Genomic DNA, 20,788 nt, shown 5'->3' on the forward strand with positions numbered 1-20,788 from the left:
TAATGTACTGGACCACATGATGTTACAGTAGCTTCTCTTGGTTTGCTTTCAAGTCACACTGTGATGAAGAGGTCACATTTTTAAGTAACTGAGTATTTTTTTAAAAAGCTGAAACTTTGTTTCTGCTGAAAATTCATACTTCACCGATATAAATAATGGAATAACCCTGATGTTTTAATTTTAATTAATCTGTAAACAAGTTTACAAACAATGTGTTCTTGGGTGTTATAAAACAGAAAAACATAGGGTAAGAATTATTTTAAAAGGAATTACTGAATATGGTCATGAAACAACTGCATCAGAGTAATTGTAAAATCAAAAATGTACACAAAACACTTCACATATATGTAAGATAATCATTTAATGTTCAAGACTCCAGATAATTTTTTTTCAAATTCAAACAATCCTCTACAATAAAAATCCTACAGCTTCTTCGCAAATCAATCATGTATAAAACACTCAAGCCTGAACACAAACATATGCAACAGCTCGTTCTACCCAACTTCAGAAAACCATAGAATGAATGCCTGTCTCAAAGTTACCATGGCTGTGGTACAGAGAGCAGGAATGCATAAAAATAATTATAAAAATAAACACCATCTTTATTCCTGATGCCATTTATAATTTGCTGGGAAATTTAAAGAGACAGCATTCGCTTTGTTGTTCTGGTTATTTAAAGACTGTAAAATATATTTTTTTCTATTGTATTACCACTTTTTTTAAACAAAATCTGAAACAATTTTAGTGAATCCAAATATAATTCTATGTCTTATAAAGATGCAGTTATTGGCTCTCATTATTTATCTGATTTATAAGAAACATGAGGTTAATAAATTTACCTGTTTACTATTTAAATATTGTTGGATTACATACATCAAAATAGAGTAAAATCACAGGTAGCAATGTATTAGCTACATATTTCTTTGTACTTAATCAGGACAGATAATCCCTTCATTAAACAAATGTATTTGGCTGGTCTAGAATGGTCATGATCATTTGGCATAACCACTGCTTATATACTCCATGCGCTGAATAGTAAAACATTCAGGAGAAGATAAAACACTACAGGGCTCGATTTGTCCATTTACAACAGGAAACTTGTCGGGTTGGAGGTACGGTGACATTCAAAAGGTGCTGACAAATTATTACCAGAATGATAATGGGGATTCATTGTCCTCATCTGCTGATCTTAAAGTATAAACTTTTATTAAATCACTCGTGTTGAGTAGTAGGGAGTGACTTAACCCTGACAGTCACATCAAGACAAGTTGTTGCTAAGTGATACTTTAATACTTTCTCATGCATGATTCTTTAACATTAAAGGAGTTCGTAATCCATTTTTCCAAATCCTTAATCTAAAAAAAACATTTTTAAGTAATGATCCATAGCAATGTCATAAAGAGTAGTGTGTGAAATTTAAGATGGCCTCGGGTCTCAACTAAGCTTTACAAAATATCTATTATGCTGCTCTTTGTATGTACAAATTAGATTTCGACTAATGTAAAATTGGAGAATATTGCTTGATTGGTAGCATACTATATACACCTCTCTCAAATAATTAAAAGCTAACCTGTGCAAGCCAATAAAAAAAAATCCAGTCTCCCTAAATTAATGTTTTAAATTTTGGGGGGAAAAAAATATTTTGTTCAGAGAAAAATTGTACCATATTACAGCAATCAACCTTCCTGAGATTCCATTATTAAGAGACCGTAAATAATGGTGGGTAAGACACAGTGCGTCAAGGAAAGCACCTAGAAAACTATTTTGTTAGAACTGCCTAACATCTCTAACCCAACAGCTCTCACCTCCCTCCAGGTAAGCTTGAATGAAATAACCAAAAGTGTGTTTACCACTTCTGCCATCATCCATGGTCAGCCTGTTAAAACTGGGTCAGGCTGCATGCAAAGTTCAGTTGAAGTCTGAAAATTGCATTTCTGACCAGTGGAAGGAATATCACTGTGTACATCTTGTCTTTTTCAATTACAATGTCTTAATTGGAAGGTTGTTTTTGGTGTAGAATTGCAACACTATTATGAATTCTATCACCAGCTCTGGCAATTAACAAATGCCATTATTTTAAAAAAAAAGCTCCAGCACACGCAGAGCTTGAATTCATTCTGCAGCAAAAAATAGCCAAGATGTGCTATGTATTAGGTACTGGTCAAAGGAACGTCAGGCTTCAAACAGTCACATAAAAGCGAACATTCCTTTACTAGAGGGACAATTTTTTTTCTAACAATCAAAGGAATACAAAAAAATAAATGTGATAATTCAGAGACTGGTAAACCAGGATCCAGCTGTAATGGACACTAAGGGGTAAATCTTGACTTTGTGCAATAGTGTAAAATGGTTGATAGCAAGTGATTTCAATGGAAATAAAAATCGGGAGAGGTGTAAAACAGATTGCCGACTCGCTATCACCCGTTTTACACTATCACACAGAGTCAAGATCTACTCTTAATAATCCAAAAATAAAATTTATGGTACATTTATAGAAGTTTATGGAGAGTGCAACTATATCATTACTGAGCCAGTTAGCAGAAGAAATTCAAATCAAATGGTTCCATTTATATGCATTTTCCCCCCACAACTTATGACCATCAGAATTATAGCCCTAAGCAGACTGTGAAACCTTTGTTCTTCGTCCATTGAGAATTTTTTTGAAACTATTAAATGACGTGGCAGGTTCAGAGAGAGTAGCTGAATAGGCGAACGGTAGCAGACAGAGACAGGGACACATGACCATAAAGTGTACACCATCACATGATGTCTGTCTGGGCAGTAAACAAATCACCGGGAAATAAACTATACATCATCAAAGCCACTGTTTTATGGTGACTGAATAAGTCAAATTCTGTTTTCATTACGAGCTTCCAAGACTTTTATCGATATTTTGTGGATTAAATTCTACAATTCCATCCATATTTCTGTGAAAACCCACAAATCAGTGGCCTTGCATATCACTTAAAAATGCACATCTCTTTCATACAAAAGCTGTGTCCTCGGTATTGATATAATTCATCTCCAAACTTAAAAGGTGAAGGGAAGCAAAGAGAACGGCATTTTCTTTGGAAATCTGAAGGCTTAGGACAGTCCTTTTGTAAAATATGGTGGTTTAGGCTTGCAGTCAGTTGTACTGCTGGAACACTTTTTGGCCAAGCTGTTTCAGTGGAATGCCCAGTTGCTGAAGGCCAAGCTTGTTTTCATAAACAATTATACCTTTCTATTCTGAGACACAAACCCACTGTACAACCATTACTTAATGACGTACCTTTTTCACTGTTTTATTAACTTTTTTTAAAAAGTGCGTCAAAGATAATTGAACGTGGATTAAAAAAAGATCAGTACTTACAAATAGGATTGTGTTTGATTACTCTGATCGATTTTGCAATACACAGAAGGCATTTGAACATAAAGGATTTTCATAAGGTGAAATAAATACTTTTACTAACTACAAAAGAGACCCCCCCCCCCCCCGAGATTAACATCTTGTGTAGACATTTTGTTCTTTCAGCTGGTGAGTACTATATAAATAAATCACTCAAAACAAAGCACTTGTGAGCATGTTGTTGACAGTCTAGCCTGTTACAATCCATGTTGCGCTGACATGACATTTCATGTACTGTAGAAGGATGAGAATGTTCAAGCTACAGCATCTCCTCTGTTGAGTCGAATTAATACCATTTTCTAAAAAAATAGCCGGCTTGGCAATCTCTTAGAAAACACTTCTTGGGGATAACTTTCACCTTTGGCAGAGGTGGGAAACTGGCGGTATTGGATTGAATAACCGTCGTACACATTTGCTTTCCATTGACCAAAGAAAAGGAAAACCGGGTGGGACGTATAACGAGCAGCCAATCTGATAGCGCCAGTTTTCTGCCCCTGCCAAAGTTGAACGTTAACAACCTCCCACCCCCCCATGTTTTTAACTGGAGGAAAATTGTATCAGAAAGGATCACCATTTCATTTTTTGCACCCTGTCAGTGTCAAATGTCCTAGATCAGGCAATGCAAAAACTCCCTCCACACCGACAAAGAATGTCATTTTGGAGTAATTGGATATTTTCCACTTCTCTGTAAGGCTGTAAATTACCACCAAATTATGGGCTGTATTATCCTGTGAACTTGCATCCATTGGGAACTGGACTGATATTGCCCAAGCTAATTTCCCTAAAAGTCCTTATAGCTTTCACCGAAAAGACTTTCAACACACCAGTCTAAGACTGGATGAGTGCACTAGTTCCAAAGGTGAAAGGCAAAAAAATCCACCCTGCCTCACAGTACTTTAGATTTTTCTATACTTAATAGTGGACAATGGCATTAATGCTCATCAATATTGTTCTGTGTAGTTATATTTTTACACAGGCACCATCAATTCCTTAAAAAAAATGGTACTACAATTTAGTTGGAATTTAACAGGGTTAGAAATCAAGCAAACCCTTAATTGAACAGAGATAATGCAGCTTAAAGTTGGTCTGGAATTCAGTCCTTTTTCTATTATTAAATCATGTTTTTACATACGTTTTCTAAATCTATCTAGTTTTGCCAAAATAATGTTGACCATTTTAAAAAGCGTCATTTTAAACACTACTCCATACATCATTGTGTAGCTGTGGAGACTCCTTTTTCATCTTTCAATAGTCCAGAGTAAATCTCCACTAAATATATTTACCACAGAATGGTACAGGCTAAAAGAACATCCACATCACAATTTTTTTTAAAAAAAGACTAGTACAGTCTGAAGTGCAAAACCGCATTTGTATTACAAGTCTTTTCCATATGTCCGTGCATCCATAAGTGCTCTACATTTCCAGTATAAGAGGCCTCAGCAATCAATAGAAGAACTACGTATGGGCTGTCTGCTGTCGATGAATCCAAGGTAATAAACACACAAAGCTTGGGTTTCTATGGTGGAGACAGAATACTGGTCACCAGGTCGAGGATAGAACAGGATTACCGGTTGGCCTTGTACTTGGAAGCATCCCTAGGTTCACTGCTAGGATTGCTCCAATCATCTGCTTCTGGGGAGGTTTGGTAATGCCGCCAGGCTGATTTGTTGAAAACAGGAAGTCGTTCAAATGACTCACTTGACAGAGCCTGGAAAAACAGAAAATGATTTAAAATTTGAGAAGAAAAACTTCAGTGTATGAAAGTGCAACATTTTATAAACCAGATGCCAGCTTTAGTTCAGTGATAGCACTCTCGCCTCTGAGGCAGAAGGTCAATCCCCACTCCAGAGACATGAGCACATACTCTAGGCTGACACTTCAGTACTGCACTGAGGGGGTGCTTCACTTATTGAGATGAGACGTTAAAAAGAGGCCCCATCAGCCCTCGCAGGTGGCGAAAAAGATCCCACGGCACGATTCGAAGAGGAGCAGGGGAGTTCTCCTAGTGTCCTGGCCAACATTAATCCCTCAACCAACATTACTAAAAGAAAAACAGATTATCTGATCATTTATCTCACTGCTGTTTATGGCACCTTGCTGTGTGCAAATTGGCTTCTGCGTTTCCCTGCATTATAATAATGATTACACTTCAAAAGTACTTTATTGGCTGTGAAGCGCTTCGGTATGTCCTGAGGACGTGAATGGTGCTATATAAATGCAAGTTTTTTTTTCTTTCTCTCTTTCAGATGTTAGCTTGTGATTATTTTAAGCAAGTTCCCTTTCCACATTCAATCCCATTTTAATACTAGGTTAGGCATGTATATCTTATAAGCCCTTGAATAAAAATGCACTGATCTTGTAGGATTTTATAAAGCATTCTTCCTTCTGGAAAAACTTCAATTAGTTTGCCAAAAAATATTCTGTTTTAATCAGGATTTCTCCCAAAGATAGTTAAAACCAGCTGACTTTGAAATCTGTGTACCATAAACTATCTGATTCATCAATGCACAGCACAATCTAAACAAAGTTAGTTTTTAAAAACCCATTGGCGAGGTTGAGAACTAATCTTTCGTAAACTCATTAATAATTGTCAGCAAATTCCCCATTGTTATTAACTCATTTTGAAACTTGACAGCAAATCACAATTGGTCACAGTGACAGGAAAACTGCAGTGCATAAATGGGTGTGCCTTGATTGATGGAAAATACACTAGCCAAGGAAGAATTTTATTTCCTCTCTCCAACTTTTCTGCTCTCCTATGTTCCTCTCCCTCTTTTCCTGAATGCACTGACTCCCTCATCAAGGTGTGGTTCCATGGACAGTCATCACCCTTCGGAATGGGGAAGGGAAACAGAAATTTCTTACAAAAATATGTATAATTTAAAACTACAGGCAGATGTAAATAACTTACTGCAAACATTCGGACCACAGATTTTACTTAACAGAGCCCATACTTGCATTCCCTTATATTGATGTTGGGAGATACCTTAAGATAGATGACTGCATCTGTGCCCACACCTTCCATGGAATACAGTTTGAGGTCCCCTTGAAAATACCTAGCATAAAGACGGGAGATTGGCAAGCCATATCCAAATCCAGCCTGCAGACAGAAATTAAGAAAGCTACATTACAGCACAGCAGCACCATAATGACAGTGTCGAACTCAGATTGGGCAAAAATCTACAACAGCCAGGGCAATTTGTAAACAAAAAAAGACGCCTTTTTCTGCAATCCAATTGAATTTTTGAAGTGAATTTTGAAAGGAAAGGATAAAGAACATCCTGGTCAACTTTTACAGAATTGCACGGCTGCCACTCAACACCTCCTCTGATGTCACAGCTAAAGTCACAAACTCATTGCCAACTGAATGCATGTGCTGTGTACATTAAAGAGGATTCAAATCTAAAATTAGGACTATTTTACCGAACATGTCATTAATTAATTAAACTACTATTTGTGTTCAGTTGTGTAATGCTGGCAGCAGAAACTGCAAGCAGCTAATTCAGGCTTTTCAAATAGACCCTTCACAACTCCTCTGGTATGGACACTGCATGCACCACCCAGAATCTGACCATTCCAGAGCATTCACCACTAACATGGAAGAGGTAACGAGGCAGACGCAGAACAAGATAGGATGACAATATAAAAGTGCTCCTTAGCAGCATGGGCTTTACTGCTGATCGTCCTGAACTACAGTGGTTGGAAGAAGCTAGCAGCAGCAACATCCTATTATGGATAAGCCCCTAGATGATGACAAGCATATTATAACATGCATCATTAATTTGATAGCATCTGCAGCTACTCAAGGTACATTGAGCACCTTTTATAGCATACTGTAAAGACATGCAGAGGGCCTGATAGTACCTTGCATAGTGCAAAGTTGCAGATTCAGAGGGATTTTACTGCAAATTTCACATGAAGTTTGAGTTAAAATGTCTCCAAGAGCAGCTACTTTGTTTTCTTTAAGGTGATCATGATAGAGGCTGCTGAAGAGGAGCAATGCCATACAAGCTTGATTAAAGATTCCAGGTTATGGAACTATCAAAGAGATGACAATAAAATCCTCCAGCAGTGCCCTTTCACAAGCAAGGTTCAGTTAAAATTAGGTAAAGATCTTCCAGCTTGTTTCTTTTATTAACAGTTTCCCCTTTCCAACTTTGGGTCCGCTTTTGTACATGGAGACAAGTTGAATGATGCAGTAACAACTACAATTTGAAATGTTTTCAGATAACCTGGAAATTTGAACTTGGTATCTACCTGGATGTCAATCTGAGGTGCCAGAGATGAAAAAGTTGGCATTGTTCAGGTAATACTGCACAGTCACTTTCTTTTTAAGCTTGGCGACCTTCAGAATAGCACCCAAGGCCCAAACAACAAATTCCAGGTTAATCCACTAAACCACTAACAATGTGTCACTGGAGTGATTCTGTAGACTAACACTTTGAGAGGAAAACATATCCATAAAAATGTATCTCCTACATGAAAGGACATCTTTGTTAATTGAGAAGTGTACAGATGGGTGTAATGTATTATAACAAAAAAAGTCTGCCTGCACTGTCTTTCTTCATTAAATATTCTTTCCTTTATAACATTCAGTGTTAGGGATGTGGATAATTTTTGGCATATGAAAGGACAAGTGGACAAGTAAATAGAGGATAAATTATAATGAAGAAAACTACTTATCCACAGTTCTGTCACCTCCATAACATGATGGAGATGGTATTTAAAATAATTTTAACACAAGACATTAATACTATGGAGCTTTCTTTTGATAATTAGCTATAATTTAGCATATATTTAAAAAGTAGCATTAATGAAACCTCTAAACACAAAAATTTGATTTCTTGTGTCTTACTTCCAAAACATTTACATTTAATTTTGCAATTAATTTAATAGGCTGTAAAAAAAGATATGCTAATCTCTAATTTTGTGCAGAGTTTTAAATCTAAAATTGATATTTTCTTGGGATGTTCGAATTCTACAGCTCCTTGCAGCCAGTGGATAATAAGAGGCACTTACCAGAGGAGCAGCCCGTGATGGCTGCAGGCTGGGACTGGGCGCAGTTGAATACATATAATTAAATAGACGGTCAATCTTCCGCAGAGGAACACCACCCCCTTTATCAGATATCTGCACCAGAAAATCGAAAATGATTAAAGCAGAAACTAAAACAATTTAGCGACCTTCCCCAACAGACTACATGGATACCATGAAATGTTGGATGGGGAGAGCGCGACAGAGAGAGAAAGAGAGGGAGAGAGAGAGAAAGAGAGGGAGAGAGAGAGAAAGAGAGGGAGAGAGAGAGAAAGAGAGGGAGAGAGAGAGAAAGAGAGGGAGAGAGAGAGAAAGAGAGGGAGAGAGAGAGAAAGAGAGGGAGATAGAGAGAAAGAGAGGGAGATAGAGAGCGAGAGAAAGAGAGAGACAGAGAGAGCGTGCGCGACGGAGAGAGAGCACGACAGAGAGAGAGCGAGAGATAGAGCGACGGAGAGAGAGCGCACGAGAGAGAGATAGATAGCGAGAGCGATGGAGAGAGAGGGCAACGGAGAGAGAGAGGGCTATTCGCCTCAACTGCTCCTTGTGGTAGCACTTCCCACATTCTTTTCGCTCTTTGCGTAAAGAAGTTTCTCCTGAATTCCCTATTGGATTTATTAGTGAATATTTTAGGAGCATAGGAACAGGAGTAGGCCATTCAACCCCTCATGCCTGCTCCGCCATTTGATAAGATCATGGCTGATCTGTGATCTAGCTCCATATACCTGCCTTTGGCCCATATCCCTTAATACCTTTGGTTGCCAAAAAGCTATCTGTATCACATTTAAATTTAGCAATTGAGCTAGTATCAATTGCCGTTTGTGGAAGAGAGTTCCAAACTTCTACCACCCTTTGTGTGTAGAAATGTTTTCTAATCTCACTCCTGAAAGGTCTGGCTCTAATTTTTAGACTGTGCCCCCTAATCCTAGAATCCCCAACCAGTGGAAATAGTTTCTCTCTATCCACCCTATCCATTCCCCTTAATATCTTATAAACTTCGATCAGATCACCCCGATTGTGAATAATTGAGGCCCCAAGACAGATCGCTGCGGGACTCCACTAGTCACATCCTGCCAATGTGAATGCTTACCCATTATCCCTACTCTCTGTCGCCTTTTGCTCAGCCAATTTCCTAACCAAGTCCGTACTTTTCCCTCGATTCCATGGGCTTCTAACTGAGCTAACAGTCTCTTATGTGGGACCTTATCAAATGCCTTCTGGAAGTCCATATAAATAACATCCATTGACATTCCCCTGTCCACTACTTTAGTCACCTCTTCAAAAAATTCAATCAGGTTTGTCAGGCATGACCTACCTTTCACAAATTCGAGGTGTTCAGTCACCCTATCCTTAATTATAAACTCCAGCAATTTCTCCACAACAGATGTTAGGCTAACTGGTCTATAATTCCCCGGTTTCCCTCTCTCTCCTTTCTTAAAAAGCAGAGCGACATGTGCAATTTTCCAATCTAGAAGGACAGTTCCTGAATTAGAGAACTTTGAAAGATTATAGTTAGGGCATCTACAATGTGCTCACCTACTTCCTTTAAAACCCTGGGATGGAAACCATCTGGTCCTGGGGATTTGTCACTCTTTAGTGCTATTATTTTCTTCATTACTGTTGCTTTACTTATGTTAATTTTATCGAGTCCCTGTCCCCGATTCAATTAGTTTTCTTGGGATTTCCGGCATGCTATCCTCTTTTTCCACTGTAAATACTGACGCAAAGTAATTATTCAACATGTCCGCCATTTCCCCATTGTCAATGACAATATCCCCACTTTCAGTTTTTAAGGGGCCAACACTGCTCCTGACCACCCTCTTTTTCCGAATATAACTATAAAAAGTTCTTTGTATTGGTTTTGATATCCCTTGCCAGTTTCTTTTCATACTCTCTTTTTGTAGCTCTTACTATCTGTTTTGTGACCCTTTGTTGATCTTTGTATCTTTCCCATTCGCCAGGATCTGTGCCATTTTTTGCCTTTTTGTATGCCCTTTCCTAACGTCTTATACTGTCCCTTACCTCTTTATTTGTCCATGGCTGTTTTTTTTGGCAAGTAGAGTTCTTGCCCCTCAGGGGTATAAACCGGTTCTGTATCTCGTTAAATGTTTCTTTAAACATTTCCCACTGATCATCAGTCATTTTACCCATTAACAGATTTGCCCAGTTTACTGTGGACAGTCTCTGTCTCATCCATTGAAGTCGGCCTTACCCAAGTCTGGAATCTTAGCAGCTGACTCACTTTTTTCCCTATATTTATGATCTTTAGTTTTGGACTCCCCCAAAGGTGGAATCATTTTCTCTACGTCTACCCTATCAAACCTTTTCATAACTTTAAAGACCTCTTTCAGGTCACCCTACAGAAAACAGCCCCAGCCTGTTCAGCCTTTCCTGATAAGGATATCCTCTCAGTTCTGGTATCATCGTTGTGAAACTTTTTTGCACCCTCTCCAATGTCTCTATATCCTTTCTATAGTATGGAGACCAGAATTGTGCACAGTGCTCCATGTGTGGCCTAACCAAGATTCCAAACAAGTTTAACATAACTTCTCTGCTTTTCAATTCTATCCATCGAGAAATGAATCTTAGTGCTTGGTTTGCCTTTTTAATGGCCTTATTAACCTGCATCACTACTTTTAGTGATTTTTGTATCTGTACCCCTAGATCCTTTTGCTACTCTATTGTGGGTACAGTAGTACAGTGGTTATAAGAACATAAGAAATAGGAGCAGGAGTAGGCCAATCGGCCCCTCGAGCCTGTTATGTTACTGGACTAGTAATTCAGAGGCCTGTGTTTATAATCCGGGGACGTGAATTCAAATCCTGCCACGGCAGCTGGGGAATTTAAATTTAGTTAATTAAAAAAAATGTTTTAAAAATCTTGAATAAAAAGCTGATATCAGTAATGGTGATCATGAAACTACCGGATTGTCGTAAAAATCCATCTGGCTCACTAATGATCTTTAGGGAAGGAGACCTGCCGTCCTTACCCAGTCTGGCCTATATGTGACACCAGACCCACACCAATGTGGTTGACTCTTAACTGCCCTCTGAAATGGTCTAGCCTTCTCAAGGGCAATAAATGCTGGCTTAGCCAGCGTCGCCCACATCCCATGCATGAATTAAAAAAATTCTATTCGGATTTCTATTATCGAAGCAGCATGTGACCTCCTTATTCTTCCTACCAAAATGCATCACCTCACACTTATCTATATTGAAATTCATTTGCCAATTACACACCCATTACGCAACTTTATTAATGTCCTCGCATTTTGATGCATTCCTCCCTTGTATTAACTACATCCCCCAATTTGGTGTCCGCAAATTTTGAAATTGTACTTCCAATTCCCAAATCCAAATTGTTAATGCAAATTGTGAATAACAGTAGTTCCAACACCGATCCCTGTGGAACACCACTTCCCACCTTTTGCCAGTCTAAATAGCTATCCTTAACCTCTACTCTCTGTTTTCTGCTTTTGTTACAGGCAACGATAATGGAGCATTTACAAGAGCTTGTAAATGTCCACTGTTCTATATCAGGCAAATGGGTGGACCTACAAAAGGAGACCAATGACACTGATGCGGATGCATCAAGGGTTAGTCTCAGATGCGGATGCATCAAGGGTTAGTCTCAGATGCGGATGCATCAAGGGTTAGTCTCAGATGCGGATGCATCAAGGGTTAGTCTCAGATGCGGATGCATCAAGGGTTAGTCTCAGATGCGGATGCTGGGCCTCTTGTATGCTTACAACTCACCAGTTGATTATGATGCCACCCATTAGTGCTACTCTTTGAATTAGTGAACCACCTACTAATATTCATTCACAAACAACATAGAAAAGTTCACAACACAGAATCTAACACGCCAGCAAAATACATTAAACATGTACACCACTACCACTGCAGAATTAAATAAAGTTATTTCACTTTTACCATACCTTGTCGTGTGTCACATTTCATTGTAAAGAAAATCATCAACTGCCCAAAAAGCAGACAGGTGGCTGACTCTGGAGATATCCCCTTTTGACACCTGGAAGGCACTTGTGGCATTAAAGCTGAGGGTAACGATAACCTTCTCTTCCACTGATATTGCATTGCAGAAAATGAATCATTTTTGCAGGTTTTTATGGTTCAAGGTAACACACTTCAATTACCACCTCCCAGGTGAGCCTGAGCTGCCTGCTGCACCCACCGCCACACCATCACCTCCCCCCCACCCCCCCCCCCCCTTCAAAAAAAGCTACCCAGCCACCTTCTAGTATTCTGTGCAAGGAACCAAGTGTCCAGGTAGCCAATTGTCGTGATACACTTGCTACCTGCAAGGGTACCCGCTGCAAGTCAGGTCTCCTATGCGCTTTGCAGTCTTTGGTCACTGTCCTCTCCTGAAGCACTGCAAAATACACAGACCCAGACAAAAAAAACCTGTACTATTCACTTGTGTCACTGCTGAGTTGATACTTGAAAATCTTACAGCTCAATAACAGCAGGTCTAAATTGAACTTTGAACTGACTGCCAAGATGCAGAATGCTGCAAAAGTTCATGGGTATGACCTTAACAATGCCTTGATAAGCAGAAGAAACCAGACTTTTGCTCATTTCTTGTCAAGTCCTTTCTACCAACATACCATCTCTCTTTACTTAGGTCTATTTTTTTTGGCAAGATTAATGAGTAGAACAAAATACAGCCCTTAATGTTTGAAATATTGGGAAAAAAAAGTTGAAGGGTAATAAAATTGCTGTACTAACCTTAATAGACAAATCTTCCTTCCCCAATGTGACTAAAGTTTTGATAGGAGGATAACCTTCTTTTCTCCCTTCATAAAGTTCCACAGTAGCTCTCATTGAATTCTGCGATAAATATAAGTCCCATAGATCAAAACAATCAAAGTTAAGTATAAATTCTTTGATTCTGCGCTCCCAGCAGGGAACCACATCTAAATGGTGTGCGAGTCGCAGAAGGACAATGTCACGTTTCAGGTTTTTGTGATCAATTTTCCGTAGAAATATTTTTGGGGGGGAGGGAGTTAAAAAATAGGCACTGAGATGAAAGGTTGTTAAAATGCTAATGAGCCAAGTAGTGATGTTATTTCCCCACAAACTGTAAATAATAAACAATTCATTAGCCTGCCTCAGCAATCAATAAACACCTCACATCCACTGTGGTGCGAGGTCTATGGTCACAGTGCTTGGCACGGGTTGTATGGTGTAGGCCCTCCTTTCAAGGTGTGAACATGGGGAGATGAAAAGAAAGAGACGCGGCGCTCCACCAGGAAACTGAGGGGGCAAGCTTTTGCCAAGCTTAAATGGAGAATGCAGTACGGTAGTTAGGAGATACTTCGCTTAAGGGCAACTAGGGATGAGCAATAAATGCCAGCCTTGCCAGTGACGTCCACATCCCAAGAATGAATAAAAAAGTCAAGCAATATGTGGGAAAACATAGCAAATTCATTATTTTTCTATTACATGAAGACAAGTTGTATTGATTGAATTAAGTTTGCCCGATCATAACTGTTACTCTGTATGCTCACTCGCTTTGAAATAAAGCAACATGACAATTCATATCTAGCTTCATCTTGTCAGGTGTTTCCTTGGTCCACCTTCAAAAAGATTGGAAAGGCACATGGGGGCATGTGCGAAAAACACAAATATCCAGTTCAGAACACAAGGGAGATAAAATTGTTACGCCCTTGGGTTACGCTATTGTTCAAGTAGATATTGGGCAGCATGTGTCTACTCCGACATATAAAGGAAGTGGGATCCTGTTAAGGGAGTGACTGTTGCCAACGAACCAGAGAAAGTAACTGATACAAGATCCTAAGTTTGTAACAGACAAGTTTAGGACAGACAGTGGAAAGTATTTCTTAACCTAGAGAGTAATCAACCTCTGGAATGGATACACAGAATGGGTGGTTGAGCCCATGGTACTAGTCTGAATAGGTTAACCAATTTGGTGGCTAAAAGTGGATGGAAATGAAAGCTGCTCAAAATCAGTCAAAACGGCAGATAGTCAGAAGAGGGAAAATTAATTCCAGATTAATGCGCGTGTGAAATTTCATGCCAAACTGAAGAGGAACATCTTTCCATCTAATGGTGTGGAATTATCTGTGTATTTGCAGCCTGACAAGTGTGTAATCGGGGCATAATGCATATACCTGGTGTAAAAGATTGAGGAAAACGCGGTGAAAGTGTGTTACGCGCGTAATCATGCTACACCCATCTAACAATCCCTGCCCTCGAATGCACCTTGGCTCATTATAATGGCTCCGCCCCCAGGCTAAAGAGCCTTACATACAAATTTCCTGAAATTATGCAGGTTAAAATCAGGTATAAAATTAAGCCCAGAATTTTAGGTGCAGCAGAAAAAAAAGAGGGTTTTTTTTCATAAGTGGCATTTTCTGATTGAATGGTATGTTTAGTTTGAAGCAGCCCATATCTATGTGCCTTGTAGTTACCTCTAAATATTAATAATATAGGATTTTAAATGTGAGAAATTAGTGCTCATGGCATTCATTCAGGAAGATAGGTAACAGCACCACAATGGAAGTCCCTTAAGTTTCAACAAATGGAAGCACAATAATTTGTTTTGCTACTTCCTTCAGTTATTATCCAAGTCCAACAAAAATTGCCAACTTACTTTAAACAGTTCGAACAACATGTGGAAGAGATGTGAGGGCACATACACCACTTGGATAGGCTTTACAGGTGTTTTAGCTAAAAGAAATCCATAAATTCATTCATTAGCTGTACACGTCTTTTGCACACTTGTTCACAGTTATACAATACATTTAACTCTACAGGTCTCTTCAAATTATGATGTGGAGATGCCGGTGATGGACTGGGGTTGACAATTGTAAACAATTTTACAACACCAAGTTATAGTCCAGCAATTTTATTTTAAATTCACAAGCTTTCGGAGATTTTCTCCTTCCTCAGGCAAATGATCTTGAAACATTTGCCTGAGGAAGGAGAAAATCTCCGAAAGCTTGTGAATTTAAAATAAAATTGCTGGACTATAACTTGGTGTTGTAAAATTGTTTACAATCTTCAAATTATGGATAAGTCAGTATTCTGATTGGATGGCAACCATTCTTTCAAACTCATTTGAGCTAATGAGCAAAGCAAAATATATTATTTAATTGTTCTGGGAAAGATGGCTAATGAAGGCATTAAAAATAAATCTTGTGGAAGAGCCCAGGAGTTCTTTTGAATGCCATTTGAATAAGTAGACGTGGGGAAACAAACAAACCCCATGGGCTCGATTTTAGGAGGGAGGCGGGTTGGCAGTTGGTGGTGGGGGGGTAACGCGCCCAGTGAATTCGGAGTGCTCCGCACGCGATCGCAGCCTGATTGAAGGTACTTACCTTGGCTTCCGGATTTCCCGCTGGAAAGTACTCATCCCGCCACTACCACTTAACCCAATCCTCATACAATCTCATGGCTCTATCTCATACTCACCCTCTCATGCATCTCTTTCATGGTCAGCCTCACCCAACCTGCCACTACCTGTGCTGCAGCCACAGGGCATGCATCACATATGTAAAGTAGGAAGCGTAAGGCAAACGTGTTGTGAGCATGAAGGGGATGCACAAGGGTGTTTGAGGGTTTGTCATGGTTTTTACTTATATTTGATTTCTGATCAACTCACATTACATATTATATTGTCACCACGACTGCCACGTCTTTGCAAATCTTGTCTGGTTTGTGCAATAATGCCTTTTCCTGAGGATCACTATGAAGACCCACAACTGATTCCACCCGTTGTGTCACTGCAGAGTGAGTATAGGTGTATTTGCAGGGCTCTTTTGTGCAGACGACAGAGACGTCGGCAATGTCCCTGGTGGCACCCTGGAAGGATGCGGAGGAGAAGTTGTTGAGGGCAGTGGTGACTTTGACAGCGACAGGTAAGAAGATGGTGCTCGGGCCAGCCGGGAGCAGCTCGGCATGAAGGAGGCTGCAGATGTCCACGATTACATGTCTAGTGACTCTGAGCCTCCGTATGCACTGCTGCTCAGAGAGGTCCAGGAAGCTGAGCCTCAATCTGTAGACCCTGTGGCGAGGGTAGTGCCTTCTGAGACGCATTTCTCTCTGCGGTTGCCCTCCCTCCTGCTGTACAGGTGGATGTGTCACAGCACTGTGTTGTAGAGCTCCACGTGTCAGAGGTGGACGGCGTAGCCGGCGAGGCTGGTGATGCTGTTCATCCTCCGAGGAGGTCATGACTGCAGCTATGGCGGCCCCCATCCGGAAGATGTATGTTTGAGGGGGTCCGCAAGGTAGGTAAATGTGTCTGCACACCTGGGTTGAGGTTGCAAGTTTGTGAATTTTATTGTTAGGAGGAGGGTGGTGGAGGCCAAACTTTGTCCCAAGTGACAGAGTGGCCTCCTGCAATGAGTGAGGGTCTTTCCCGCTTCCCCCCCCCACCCCCTGTCAAATGGACCTTTGCAGCTGCCTCAGCTGGTCCATTTCAACTGGGAGTGTTTCCCCCAGTAGGGGGAAAATCCCACCCCTCCTAAAATATCATGTCAATCAGGTCTGCTAACGACCTGAAGTATCTACTTAATTAGTTTAAGTGGCATCCCGCCGGCTTTATTTGCCGGCGGGAGTCCCGCATGCAGGGGCTGCGTGCACATCTAAGCGCGTCACTGGGGAACCCGGAAGTGGGTTGGAGCCAGGCTCCGGACCCGCCCCGGGAATCCCCGATTATCGGAGCCCCCCCCGCCACGAACCCGCCAGCTCGGAGGTCCGAAAATAGAGTCCTATGTGGGGGAAATAAAGCTTGACCTGGAGATTGAAAGAGTCAATTCCACATGGCCAAAACGGTTGTAATGAACTCAGAAAAAAGATAACTCCAGGCACATCTGTTCTGTGCATGTTAGTCGGGCATCTTTTAGAAAAAGCCTCATCAGCCTAGTGAATACATTGATGACAGCTGCTACCAGTATGGGCACTGCTGGTAAGCAAAAAAGATCTGGTTAACTGGCACGTCCAGGGATCGATCAGCATATCCAAAGTAGCCCAACAATCAGTTGGTCAGCACTGTAGGTAATGGTTCAGCATTAGTCCATTGAAAGATGGTGACATTGGTGATGTGTTGTTGCAAGTTCATGTGAAGTAGGCAATGTTGGCATTGCATATGATAGAGGAACAATCTTTGTTTTTACCATTCTATTGTTATGTATTAAATAATCAATGCATAGAAACTTCATTATCACAATTGATTGCTTATAAATGAATTTCAGTCTAAAATAACTTGGAAGATTTAGTTTACCATTAAATTCGTCAATCTCCAGCTCAGGGGATCCCATGTAATACTGTTCACATAGCATCTTTGCAGTCTCATATGCATCTATGCAAAGAAAATTAAAATTATACATTAAAGCACACTCAGTACAAAACATGGTTTGAAATGCAAGCCAAGGATATCTGCTCAGTCTAGGACTAAGTGTTCAGCTTGATTAAGTTACTGTTCTGTGAGTACTCAGTTAACCACAGGAAAACGTACAATCTCTCATTTAACAAGGAACAAACAACAATAACTGCTCAGGTGTACTTTTTTTTCCCCAGGTCTTCGGCCAACTTGTATGGATATGATGACACTCAGTTATTCCTTATCTGGACAAAAATGTTCAGGTACTGTAACTGACAAGTACACCAGAGTAATTATTGAATTTGGTTGTGCGACATTTAACCCAGCCCTATATGTTGTTAATACTATTTGAAGGTCCTCTTCAGCACACTGGAAAGAGTTAAAATATTTGTAAAATCTGATTTTGTTTTCAAAGTATGGGTTTACCAAATCAAGGTAGATATCAGGCGAGGGCCTCCAACCAAGACACGGCCCACGGGCCAAATGAGGCCTGTGAGCTCTTGATCTTACCCGCAAAGCTCCTGTTAGTTCCATTCTTATTTGTGCTTCTGCACAAAGCCAAGTGAAGTACTGTCAAGCTGTTTAAAGTTCCCAGGCTTGAGGGCTGGAAAAGCTGCTTTCCAATTGCTGGATTTCAACTAATCAGGGAGCAGCCTTGGATTAATCCTCCACGCCAAGCCACTTTGAAGAGCTGAAACATTCTCTCCCGCACCCATGCTGTTTTAATATTTGCCTAGGTGAGTATTATCATCCAGAGTACGTCATCTGTGCAGTATTTTGAAGTCCCTTAATTTCCGCAGCAGACGTAGCTTTGATGATAGCAAATTCTGCCCAAAAAGCTCTGATTTCAATCATGGTCAGTGAAGGCAGCACAAACCGAGGAACTACAGTTGAGGGGGGCGAGTTGGTGGAAAGAGAGGGATGGAATTTGTTAATATCCAAAGTAAATGAGAATTTCAGGTTTATTTGCTCTTATTTTTTGCAATAGCCATTGTGCTATTCCCTGCAAAAGTGAAACTACCCATTAAGTGCTTTAAAACGGAGATGAGAAAACAAAACAAAAAAAAAAAAAATCACAAAAGGATCCAATGGGGTAAAAGCATCACAACTAGGGGAACTTATGTTGTCTCACTTTTCTGTATATGGATGTGCAAGAATATGTTTTAAAACCAAGCATGGTCAAATCTTGCATAAAGTTCCCAAGCATCTTAGCAAGAGGGCAGATGTTGGTGGGGGTGGGGGGGGAAGAGGGGGGAGCGGCGAAGTCGTGTCTCGGTGTGTGAACAAAGACAATGCAGTCGAATAGTATAAAAATAGGGCATATGTCCCCTCCCAAAAGTTAGAGATCTCGGGACAGTCAGAAGTCCAGCCATAGGCAGCCTATGGAGGTAGAGTCTGATCAACATGGGCCCACGGGAAATCAGGTTGTGTTACTTGCTTGTCATTTAATGTAATCTGAAGACAGCTGTAATACTGTTGAGAGTCAACTTAATAAAGCTTGTTGTTTAATAACCACCCAGGCCAAAATCAAGTGGAAGTTATTGTTGATGAATTAACAACCCTTTTGTAGCGGCAGTAATGGAAAAATCCGCTATTCAATTGCGTTGTTCTGCTCGTATGCATATTTGGTTTAATCTCATGGTTGTAAGTCCTCCCACTGTGCTGACTTCACGTTAGCAACTCAAGATAAGCTGTTTAACGTAACATAGGTAATGGCCTCAACCTTCATCTCTGTTTACAAGCTGCTTGTTCCTTTGAGGAATGCGTGGCCCTTCCTATCTGAGTATAGGCCCCACCAATGTTGGCTTCTTAGCAACCACATCTCTTGTTATGGTGTAAACCACCTTCTGACGTTATAGCATCTAGAAACTGGCCATCTCTTGACCTTTAGGTATTTGTAGTTCTGAAGATTCATCATTCTCTATTACAAACTGTCTTTGTTCACACACAGACACGACTTCGCCCCCCCCCCTCCAACATCTGCCCTCTTGCTAAGATGCTTGGGAGTTTTATGTGAGCTATGCGAGATGGGATATTTGACCATGCTTGGTTTTAAACCATATTCTTACAGGGAGGGTCACCCTTTTTTGTATTTGCAGGCCTCTCTTTTTGTTATGGCATTGTTGTATATGTGGTCCAATCACTTGTTTTGATACATGTATCTAAGCCCCAGCTCCAAAAGGTTTGAGCATCCTTGCCCTATATGCACACCCCATTACCATCATCCCCTCAACACCTTGCATTTATATAGCACCTTCAATACAAAAAAAAAGTCCCAAAGTGTTTCACAGGGGCATAAATCAAACAAAAATGGAAATCCAGCCAAAAGAAAATACTAGGAGGGGTGACCAAAACCTTTGTCAAGAGGTAGTTTTTAAGAAGGGTCTTAAAAAGGGGAGAGTAAGGTAGAGAGGCAAAGGCATTTAGGGAGGCAATTTCAGAATGTGGGGCCTACACGGCTGAAGGCACGGCCGCCAATGGAGGAGTAAAGAGGAGGGAATTCACAAAAGGCCAGAGTCAAACGAATGGAGAATTAGTGGGTTGGTAGAGCTGGAGGAAGTTACAGATATAGGGAGGGACAAGGCCATAAAAGGGATTTAAACATGAGGATGAGAATTTTAAATTGAAAATGTTGTGGGGACCAGGAACCAACGTAGGTCAGCAAGTATTGGGATCATAGGTGAAAGGGACTTAGTACAGGATAGAATATGGGGAGCAGAGCTTTGGATGAGCTGAAGGTTATAGAGAATGGAGGATGGGAGGCTACCCAGGAGAGCATTGGAGTAGTCGAATCTGGAGGTGATAAAGGCATGGATAAGGGGCGGCACCAGCTGTGCTCAGAGCAAACTAATTTGGAAAAGGGGGCATCAAACAGGCGTTCAGCCACTTATCTGCATATGCAAAGGGTTCAACACCTGTTTCAGACATGGGCCCTCGGTGCCTCTTTTGATGTCTACACCAATACGGCGGGCGGTACACTTCTGACTCAGAATATATAGTGAAACA

At 40.5% G+C, this 20,788-nt stretch overlaps 1 protein-coding gene across 1 annotated transcript in view; it reads right to left on the reverse strand.

The window, feature by feature from the left end:
• Nucleotides 1-342: 342 nt before the first annotated feature.
• pdk3a (pyruvate dehydrogenase kinase, isozyme 3a) overlaps nt 343-20,788 on the reverse strand; it is a 72,240-nt gene continuing 51,794 nt past the window's right edge. Inside the window, exons 6-11 of the mRNA XM_067992812.1 lie at nt 17,684-17,761; nt 15,053-15,129; nt 13,165-13,266; nt 8,408-8,518; nt 6,375-6,488; nt 343-5,096 (exon numbers count right to left, since the gene is read on the reverse strand). Of these exons, the coding sequence (XP_067848913.1) occupies nt 4,953-5,096; nt 6,375-6,488; nt 8,408-8,518; nt 13,165-13,266; nt 15,053-15,129; nt 17,684-17,761 (626 nt within the window). The 3' untranslated portion in view covers nt 343-4,952. The remainder of the gene's footprint in view (nt 5,097-6,374; nt 6,489-8,407; nt 8,519-13,164; nt 13,267-15,052; nt 15,130-17,683; nt 17,762-20,788) is intronic.

This window comes from Heptranchias perlo, chromosome 11, assembly GCF_035084215.1.
Source record: "Heptranchias perlo isolate sHepPer1 chromosome 11, sHepPer1.hap1, whole genome shotgun sequence".
NCBI lineage: Eukaryota > Metazoa > Chordata > Chondrichthyes > Hexanchiformes > Hexanchidae > Heptranchias > Heptranchias perlo.